This window comes from Seriola lalandi, unplaced genomic scaffold, assembly GCF_002814215.2.
Source record: "Seriola lalandi dorsalis isolate HSWRI2012SDOR001 ecotype SW California unplaced genomic scaffold, Sedor1 jcf7180002054406, whole genome shotgun sequence".
Lineage (NCBI taxonomy): Eukaryota > Metazoa > Chordata > Actinopteri > Carangiformes > Carangidae > Seriola > Seriola lalandi.
In genome coordinates this window covers 40,952-51,858 of record NW_019524959.1, presented here as the reverse complement: position 1 = coordinate 51,858, position 10,907 = coordinate 40,952, and the positions used below count along the sequence as shown (strand labels likewise).

Here is a 10,907-nt window from a genome sequence, read left to right as displayed (position 1 = left end):
CTTCACTAGTTCTCAAAGGGTCTCATATCTGAAAGGTTGGGGGCGGGATAAGGAGTGTTGAAAGAAATGGCCCATTAATTCATTAGAAGAATGATATAAAAATGATTCTGCTGTTCACAATTATGATGAGTGATTTATCTTCATGTCATTTAGGAGGCGAATTGGCCAAACGTGCTGGTTGCATCTGCGTTCGCTGCTTTTCTCAGTTTTGTGTCAATGTAAATTGATTATCTTTGGCATTTTGGACTTTTGGATGGACAAAAGAGGCAGTGTGAAAACGTCAGCTTGGGCTCTTGGATCTTTCAAACAAGTCAAACAAAAAAGAAATTAATCATTAGACTTGTTCCAGATGTCTGAATTGCTGTCTACATAAGCTTCTATGCAGGATTAAGAATGTGAAAGTCATTTTTTCTATGTGTGTATGAGATCAACACAGCTGTACAGGCGGGCCAGACAATGCCAGAAAAGAACTGGTTTTTACTATGTGTTCTTTGACCACGTCATTTAAATATGTAGTACATTTCCAGGAAGTCTATAGTGTTGGAATAGTTAATAGAGAAAAGTTCACTGTCCCGCCTCCTCACACCTTAAGCCCTTATAAGGCGCTGAATGGTCTCTCCGTATTGTTAAACTTTTTTAAGAATTTTTGGGGGCTTTTTGTGCCTTTAATGGACAGGACAGTAGATAGAGAGGAAATGGGGAGGCAGAGAGAGGGGGAATGACACGCAGGAAAGGGCCATCCGATGCGGGAGTCGTCCCTGTTAAACTTTTTTATGTATTTCAAAATCACTGGGACGCAACACGTGTGAAACCTGACATGCACAGAACTCGTCCTAGGAATCCTAAAATCCTTCCTTATCCATGGGAAGTATGTGACTGACTCCGAGTGAGATCAGATTTGACGTGGGTGATAAATGATAAGCCGTGCAGCCAAGTGAAGCAGGTCACATAACTGTACAGTATTTCTGGTTTTACTCTACCCGTCGTATCAACTCACTGGCATCAAATCTACCTTGAAATGAACTGCGGGCCCCCAGTGGAAGACTGAGCCTGATCTGAATACAGTCTGACAGAATCTGCTGCTTGTGGACCAGTGGTTTTATCATTCCTCTCGCAGATATTCTTTAAGTTGAAACCTCTATTTGCGTTTTCTTTGCTTTCCCTCACTTCAGGCCTATTTGCATTTGATTGGAAATGCTGTGAAAAAAAGGTCAAGGCAAGCTCAGACTCAACAAAAATGAAAAATAAAAATATACAACAGGGATCAACATTTCTTTCTGAAATGGTTAACAATGCCATTATAGCCTGTGAGGTGAACTGTGCACTTCCTCATGATCGCTCAAATCTAACACTGGGGGGTTTTGTGCAACCTATTGAACCTGTGGTGTTGCTTTATTGTTTCCTATAGGTGTTGCTGACTCAGGCTGCCTCTGAATGTGTCTGTTTTGGGCCAAAGCTGTTGCTTTTGCTGGCGTATTGTTGTGCATTATAAAAATATGTATAGATAATCCTGGCAGCCTCAGTTCAATTTCTGGTCCCTGCAGCCATGTAGCTCTGCTGAGTGGGCCTTTTTCCTTTTCTGCTGCGGTGCAGGTATTCACTGAAGTTGAAACATTGGCCTTAATGTGGTTTTAGCTGTTCCTTGTTTTTTTTCCACATAAAAATGAGGTTAGGTGCATTAGCTTAGAACCTGGGGTTTCACCTGGACTCCACTGCGCTCTCTCTGCAGTGATGCAATCATACACTGTGTATGTAAATGTCTACATGCAAATGTCAAACTGGTTTATTTATACAGCACATTAAAAATACAGTCAGATGAATGAAATTTAGTAAAATAAAAAAAGAAAGAAATTATGGATAAATGTATGTGCATTAGATATAAAAATAATCATATAATAACAATAAAAAAGCTACAGAAAAATCATAGGAAACGTCTGAGATCTGGTGTAAAAGTGCAGCAGCAGCTACACCAGCATCCAGCTCCAAGATTAGGTTATCAAGTGAGATGCTTATCAGCCACTTGTGTTTACCACACAGACCCACTGGTGTACTGATCCGCACTGAATGTGGCTTTCAGGGAGCCAAACAGCCAGGCTGAGTGAGGAGTTCATTGCCTTTCTAACACCTCTTTTTTTTTTGGCGCTGAACTGAGCTACATATCCAACTCATTTATGTGTAAAACAGCCCTGACGTCTGCAGCGGTGTAACCTGGGTGTCGGGCTGGTGTCAACCAACAGAGGTGAAACGAGCCTTCAGTTCCTTTACTTGACGGATAAGGCTGGTGTTATCCTCCGTCGTCTTATCGACGACAAATCCTGTGAAAACACCTAAACCAACAATGTGTTAGTCTGTGTCTCGATACTTAACCTGTCTGTGACACTGAAACCCGAACCCATTGATTCCTACTGAAGACATAAATCTTTAATAACGGGTCAAATACAGTGTTTCCTTTTTAATTTCCTGAAACAGCTGGACGCTGCACATTTTAAATCTTACTCAAACAGGACTGAATGTGCTGCTCTAATGAGTATTTCTGGCAGCAGGACAATGTATGTGGGTATGACTCAAAATAAACTACGGTGTGTGTTCATGGTAATGAGGGAACATCCCGGTGCAACGGTTTCGCATGTTGATGTGTCTTTAATCGTTTTCGGAGCTCGGTGGCTCAGAGGAATAAGACATATCAGGTTGTGGATACACATACACACGGTACTTGTTTGTAGGATCAATTCATCGCTGGTTTGGCTTCTTTCAGATGATTTGCTGACAATAAGAAAGATATTGAATATCACGAAGCTTATTCTTTAGGGAAAACTAATAACACCGCGCAGTATAGTCATGCATTAGCAGCAAAATATACTTATACTGTCCTTTTCAGAGGACATATATAAAAAGACACATTGCAGGAATATTATTACTGATATTCATTTTAATGTAGGACCTCGAGGTGGAGATCATTTTAACAGCTTATATGCAACTGGGTGGTCTAATGCAGTGGTTCTCAAACTTATTCACATCACGGACCCCTAGAAAGTGTTTGAAGCCCATGACCTAAATAGTCATATATTCTGTCACTGCATTACTTATGGATGGAACTATAGTGAAAATTAATCATTCCCCTTTTTTGCTGGAGACCCCCAGGAACCTCCTAAAGGACCCCTGTGGTCCCAGGACCCCACTTTGAGAAACACTGGACTAATGTATAAAATGTGATATGTTTAATACATAAAATCTTGTGATTTAACAGTAACTAGAGTTGTCTGATACTGGTAGTTCAAGAAAAGGAAAGAAATTTAGTTCATTAGAAATAAAGTAAATACTTAAAGGAACTATTTCTTCTTTTACCCTTCTTCTTCTTCTACATGATTGTCACCACTCACTCCCAGCAAGGAACCACATTTGGCGGCAGGAAAAATATTTGCAGATAGCCCCTTTAATTGTAGAACATGTACCTTAAAATACCTTAAAAAGCTTGAATAAGATTAATTACAGTACCTATGTAAATGTACTTGGTTACTTTTCACCGCAGGCTGTTTGGAGAAGATATTGCAGGTGCACCTCTGTACACATTGATCTCTGCGGTAAGAAAGGAAGAAACAGGGAATCTATCAGAGAGAATGAGAGAGTGAGAAACAAGAAACAGAATAGAGACAGTGCCTCCTCCTGAGGTTCCTGCTGATTCCTTTTTCTCTGTCATTCCCTCCCTCACGGCGACACGCAGGGTGCACGGCGAGCGCATGCACTGAGAAATCCAAAGCAACATGGGATATGAAGATTTGATAAAAAAAAAAAGAAAAAAAGAAAAAAGGTCTGAACAAATTAGTTCACAGCACAGAGAGGGAAAAGGAGAGAACGACAGAGAGGTGGACGGGGACTGGTTCTGTAAAACAAGACGGCAAATGGAGACGTATCTGAGAGGACAGCCAGTGACAGGATCAGGCTTTTAGGACGAGATGAATCACTTGAAGAAGTAGCTTCACTCATAATGAAAGTGATCATCATGGCGCTGGGCCTCAGAGAGCAGCTGAGCAGCAACAGCAAACAGCATAGCAGATGTCAAACAGCTTTCCATCACTTTCGCAGGCTTTAAAGCAGACTCAAAACATATGGGTTGCATCCATTAGTGCAATTGACTGTATTCCTTTCAGTGCTCCCTTTCACTCTGTTCTCTCGCCATTATGTGCAGCAACCCACTCCCGAAGCACACATCTCAAATAATCTGGACACCGTCAGGCTTTCTGTGGCACAGTTTGGTTTCGGTGTAAGCTGTAGCTGGAGTACAACCACAAACCCACAGTTTAACTTCCTGTTATGTCAGACCGTGTGTGTGTTTGTTTGTGAGGGCGAGAAAACCGTTGCGGCAGCCGCTCAGTTATTGCAGCTCATTTGCCTGTGGTTTTCCTCCAGTCGGAGTTTGGTTATCGCCGACTTACCACAGCCCTCGCTCTGCTTCACACACTGTCTCTGCCTCCCTGTCATTCTCGTCTCCACCGGAGCCATTGACAAAAAGACAGAGAGAGAGGGAGAGAGGGGAAAAGTCTTGAGGCTGTTCTCCTCCTCAATATGAGCCACCTGTTTGGCTTCCCCCATTGTTTAGCCAGAGCTAATTTGTTGCTGCACATCCTCTTGCCACCATACGGTAATGGCAGAACACATTAGGTTCCTCACAATCCTGAACTGGATCTGTGAGAAAGTGCTGTTCAAAACAAAAATGAACATTTCTCAAGCACGCTTAGAAACATCTTTGAGGATATTGCTCTCAGAGAAAGATGAATCTCAAGGTTTTTCTTAATTTCCAGTTTATTTCTTAAAACGTGTTTCTGTTAAGCACAGGAGACTTAAATTCACCCTTTGTTCAGTCAAAGCAGAAAGAGTAGAGGTCGTACACATGCTGCTCGAGTCAGTACAACCTCCAACTTTCCTTCTCTTTGATGGGTGTTAAAGATAAAGCTCCAATTAATTAGTAATTGGATCTTTAGAGGTTAGAGCGGACATCCGTGCATGGGCCACAAAGAGGTCAAGTCAAAGTTTATTTCTATAACACATTTAAAAACAACCTCAGTTGACCAAAGTGCTGTAAAAACTATACAAATATAAATATAATCAACAATCCCTATTAACATAAATCAGCAATAAATATGAGCTAAAATAATCAATAAAACATCATCAAATAAAACAAGAGTGAAATAAATTGTGCTTGCATGATAAAAACCAAGGTATGTTGCTCAACCAGTGAGAACAAATGGGTCTTCAGCAGCGTTTTAAAAATCATCAAGGGTCCGGGCAGCTCTTATGTGAAAAGTAGGCTGTTCCACAGATTAGGGGCCGCCACCGAAAAGCCTCTATCGCCTGTGTTTGAGCCTGAATGTAGGAATTTCCCAGAGCAATTGGTTCGTTGACCTCAGTGCTCTGGCTGGAGTGTGACGCTGTAAGAGCTCGGACATGAAACGCGGCACCATGCCATTGAGACTCTTAAAAACGAATAATAAAATTTTAAACTGGATCCTGAAATAGACTGGAAGGCAGTGTAGGGAGGCCGGCACAGGTGTGATGTGATCATCGTGCATTTTGAACAGCCTGATCTAAAGGAGAGGTGAGAGGCGCTCCCTCTAACCTCAGAGCTTTCCTTTTTCTTGTGTTTCAAAAGTAATCCAGTGGTAACTGCACTCACTCTGAATAAGTATACAGTATAATTGTCCTAGCTACAAGATTAGTGACTATGTCATAAGGAAATAAAATAAAGAGAATGGAAAAACAAGCAAAAGCAACCTAAGGCTTGACAACCACATATTTAGGTCTCACTAAAACCATTTACCAAACTCTGGGACACATTTTGCTGAGCCTTTTCTGCCTCAGCTTTTTCATCCAGCAGCCCTTCGCTGATTTATACAGCTCGCAAAGCACCATGAAGTTCTTTCTGTCTCTGCCTCGCTGTCTGATTCCCTCTCTGTGGCTCTTGCTGTTTCCTTCTCTCTCTTTGTTCCTGACTCGCTGTCTGCCTGTGATGTTATCACTCACTATCTTCTCACTGATGGTTTATGTTTATTAGCATCTCACCAGCCATGTCAAGGCAGTATGCTGTTGACTGCATAGTAAAAAGTCTGAGTGTAGTGCCTGGTGTATAGGAAGAGGGGGGAAAAACATTCAGCAGTAGCAGGCAGTTAAGGAACTCATTAACTTGCAGCACATTATGGCCGAAGAGTGTCACGATAATAACTTTACTCACACTGCCAGTTTAGCTGGGGTTTTACTCTTGTATGTAAAACCTGTGAGGCATGTGTGTGTGTGTGTGTGTGTGTGTGTGTGTGTATGTGTCTGTGTGTGTACATAATCTGTGCCACTGCCTCCTATATCCTCAGCTTAATATTGTCCCCATTCACTGTGCAGCGCTGATACCATAGCTTACCCTGCAGCCAAAGCAAGCCTGTAACATAACGCCTGTTTAGTGCAGGTATAAATGATAGGACTTCCATTAAGAGGATGGAACACATTGCAGAATGGCTTCATTACACAGCTGGAGGCTGTTGATTTCTGATATGGTTTCACATTTACTGCCAACATGTAAACTGATATGAATACTATTGCTGAAATAATAATTTTTATTTTTTACTTCCTTCTTCTCTTCTCATCATTTCTCCCCTTTCTGCGCCTCTACTCTCTTCCGCTTGCTGTCTCATCTCCCCCATCCATCTCTCTATAAAGCAACAGTATTGCAGCATCCGCAGTGTGTGCCTTCAACCTGAGCGCCATTACCCAGGCCTTCAATGGGCCCTTCCGCTCCCAGGAAAACCCTCGCTCCACCTGGCTCCCCACGCCCAACCCCATCCACAACTTCCAGGTTAGTTTATTTTCATTTTTTTCAAAAGCCCACAATTTTACAAATCACTTCATCGTAAAAAATAATCAAATTCAGATAGTCATTTTTATTTGATTAGTTCTCAACAAGATCTTTAAATGGTCATTTTTTTCACAGCATTTTTTCAATTTAGAGCAAAATCAATCAAATAGTCACAAATTTTTTGAGTTTTTGGAAAAGCTGCTTCAAATTCAGTCACTGTTGGCTCCAAAAATTATTTACAAGGGGACAGGCCTTTTTTCACACAGAGAAATCGACAGGAAAAAGACGGTACACTAATAATATACATATCAGACACCTTCTATATTTGTAGAATAAGTGTTACGGCTCCAAACGCCACCCAAAAATGGTATCCACCAACAAATCAATCTCTCATTTCAAGTCACAAAGAAGCAGAAGCTGTAATTCACAGCTTAGCTGTGCAACCCAAACAAAGCTTTTCTGAAGGCTGTCATTTCATATTTATTCTTCTGCAGCGGCTCATTAAATTACCGTGTTGTTGCTATGGTCACATCACAATCATCGAGCGGTTTTGTTAAAGTTGCAATTACTGAGAATAGAAGTAAGAACTGAAACGATCTCGGCAGACATGGTCATTTAGTACTGTAGTAATGACAGGAGTGTGAGGTACTCGCCCACATTTTCACATGCTTTTCTGACATCTGACCCTTCCATTTTCTCCCCTCCCCGTTGCATTTCCCCTCCAGTGTGGTACTATAGATGACGAGGGTCCCAATGAGGGTTTGACAGAGCGCAGCCTGCAGGACGCCCAGAGACTTTACCTGATGAACGACGTGGTCCAGCCGGAGTCTGTTGATCCGCTGGTCATGCAGGACGACGTTCGCTTCTCCAACCTGGTTGTGGACATTGTTCAGGGCATGGACACCCTCTACCATGTTATTTATATCAGCACAGGTGAGTAGAGCAGAAGAAAAGAACAAAACTATGACGCATATTTACACAACTCACATATATTTAGTAGAAACGTACCTTAGCTAGAATATGAAGCCCAAAAAGGAAGATAAAGCAGAGAATGCATTTTAATTTGCCTAACTTTATACAAGTTCTCTCTTCTTGTCCTTGTCCAATCAGAATATGGCACCATCCTGAAGGCGCTGGCTACGCCCAACAAGAACCTACAAGGCTGTTACCTGGAGGAGATGGAGCTCCTCCCATCAGGGGTACGAGAACCAATCCTCAGCCTGCAGATCCTGCACAGCGACAGGTCGCTCTTCGTTGGGCTCAACAACAGAGTCCTGAAAATCCCACTGGAGAGGTGCTCCACCTACAAAACAGAGACGTAAGTACAGCATTAAACCGGAGACTTCACCAGATTTCTTTTGAAACATGATCCACACAAATATATATGACAAGAGTCACATCAATGAGAACGACTAAGATCCATCTAAAGTTCGGATTATGTTTCTGTTAACACACATGCAGATGTCCCTGGGTACTTACACAGAGGAGGATGTTATGAGTAACCAAGACTACAGCCATTAGAACATGGCTCCATGGTGCTAGTGGTCAAAAACTCCACAGGGTACCTTTGAATCGAAGATGGCCCGAGAGTTCTTCCTTACTGCACCAACACTTAGCTCGTGGCTGTGAACAATTTTACAAGGGATGATGCTCCTACAGCAGAGGGCTGCAGTTAACACACTGCTGATGTACAGTGCCGGATGGATGGATGGATGGATGGATGGATGGTGTTATTAATCCTAAAGGGAAATTACAGTGTTGCAGCAGCCACTTCACACAAATCACAAAAACAATGAAGTAGCTAATAAACAATGCAATTAAAGCCTAAATTCTATGCAATAACTAAATAGACTAAATAAAGTCAGAAATAAAAAAATAAACATGAATACTAGAAAAAAAATAGACCCATAGTTTCATTGTGTGCTGAATAAACACGGTACAATAATGGTAATATAATATACTATTATACACTGCACATACCTGCAGGTTGGGTGGATATATATAGAGCAAACCTTGACAGATCAGATTAATCTGATATATACATACCAAATGTCTAGGTGAGGAGTCTGTCCTATTACAAGGAAAAAGTATTCTGTCAGGAGAACCCCTCCTCCTGAGACACAGAGGAGAATCATTATACAGAGTGACAGCAGTTGGCAGGAATGACTTCCTGTAGCGTTCCTTGTCCCAGCGGAGCCAAAGAAGTCTCTCGCTGGAAAGTGCTTTGCTGTTTGACCAGCAGGTGGTGGATGGGGATGTGAGATGTTCTCCATGACAGCAGCAGTTTGTGCAGCATCCGTCTCTCCACAACCGATGCCACAAGTCCCCAGCACAGAGCCAGCCTTCCTGTTTGTTCTGTTTGTTGGTGTGTGTGTCTCTGGCTCTCATGCTGCTGCCCGAGCAGACAGCAGCAAAATATATTGCACTTGCCACAAGAGACTGGTAAAAGATCTGCAACATCTTGCTGCACACATTAAAAGCCATAAACTTCCACAAGAAGTAGACTCTGCTTTCTCCGTTCCTGTAGACAGCCTCTGGTTATAGGAAGCTTGCATTTCCAGTCCAGTCTGTTGTGAAGACGGTCTCCGAGGTATCTCTATCCCTCCACTACCCCGGAAATAGCATCTAACAAAGTCTTGGTCCAGCCTCTCTCTCCGCAGGACGGGCTGGGTTCTGTTAAAGGAACTAGGGAAGTGAGAGAACACGATTCTCACAGCGGTGCCTGCTTTGTCCAGGTGAGAAAGGGCTCGTAGAAACAGGCAGATAATGGGGTCATCGACTTCAACCTGAGGGCGATAGGCAAACTGCAGCAGGTCCAGAGAGATACTGTGTCAAAGTCCATGAAGGGGATTGGGGTAATGGGATAGGAACAATGTAAGCCGTCTGTATTAATCATTGGGGAGGCGTGAGAGGGAAGCAGCTGTGGAGGCAGGCAGGGTGTGGGGTCTGTGTGGCTGGAGGAGAGGGCAGGAACCCTTTGGCTCAGTTCAGGTTTCCATCAGTTTCATCCTTCTTCCTACTCGACCACAGGGCCTCACTTCCTGAGGACAGAAAGCACAACTATACACAACGTATATCTTACTGTTTGTTTCATATGTTTTGCCAGTGGATTCATCTTAACCTGGTTGTTCCTCCACTGAGGGTAATTATCTGTCCCCAACTAGGATTAATGTCTGGAAGACCTCGCCTATTATCATTAAAGTCCTTATGGAAGCAGACAAATGACTGGGGCGGCATCTGCTCGCTAGAGGAAATTAATTTGTTGTGCTGGGTTTTTTCCAGTAATGAAGTTCTGCATAATACAGAGGGAAAAAAAGCACTGCTCTGGCTTTTGTTTGTGTCTGAATCAGAGGATGAACAAAAGGTGTGTGTGAAGCTACATTGTACACTGCCAGAGAAGTTTCTGTGAAGGTACATTTGTGTGAGAGAGCAACAGGGAGAGAGAGAGAGAAAGAGAGAGGGGGCCCTTTTTTTTGCTCTGCCTTCTCCAGCTTCAGTGTTATTCATGTGAAAATCTCCCGTCTCAAGGGTGAGTGAGGGGAGAAAGGCTCGCTGGCTGTTTGTCCAACCTTCTGTATCTCATCAGCGCTCTCAATCAGGATCCTCAGCCGGCCACCTCAGTTCTTCAAAGTCAACCTCATTTTAGCATACAAATGGCTTGATGCTTTTTTCGCTCTGTGCGTGTGTGTGTGTGTGTGTGTGTGTGTGTGTGTGTGTGTGTGTGTGCGTGTGTTGAGGTCAGTCTACTTGGTGTGATTTGTGTGTGGGTTGGTGCTTGGACGAGTTCTCATATGCGCGCTGCCTGATGAGTCAGCTCGCTATTTCTACTAAATCCAAACTCCTAGACACATGGGAGGAAGACACACACACACATACACACATATATATATATATATATACACACATCAAGTAGGGAAGCCATTGCATTTAATAAGATGTGGGTGAAATATGCGAGATGAGAGAGGGAGAGAGAGAGGAACAGGAAGAGAGAGAAAAGCCAAGAGAAACACATACAGGGAGAAGAGCAGAGTGAGCACCCAGAGTCCTATTTAAGACACAGTGGGGTGAG

At 42.9% G+C, this 10,907-nt stretch overlaps 1 protein-coding gene across 5 annotated transcripts in view; it reads left to right on the top strand.

The window, feature by feature from the left end:
* The window catches only part of sema5ba (sema domain, seven thrombospondin repeats (type 1 and type 1-like), transmembrane domain (TM) and short cytoplasmic domain, (semaphorin) 5Ba), a 173,942-nt gene that overhangs the window by 128,922 nt on the left and 34,113 nt on the right, over positions 1-10,907 (top strand). For all 5 annotated transcript variants that reach the window (XM_087174992.1, XM_087174994.1, XM_087174991.1 and 2 more), the window contains 3 exons: positions 6,703-6,838; positions 7,564-7,771; positions 7,949-8,156. In XM_087174992.1, coding sequence (XP_087031118.1) covers positions 6,703-6,838; positions 7,564-7,771; positions 7,949-8,156 — 552 coding nt within the window. The remainder of the gene's footprint in view (positions 1-6,702; positions 6,839-7,563; positions 7,772-7,948; positions 8,157-10,907) is intronic.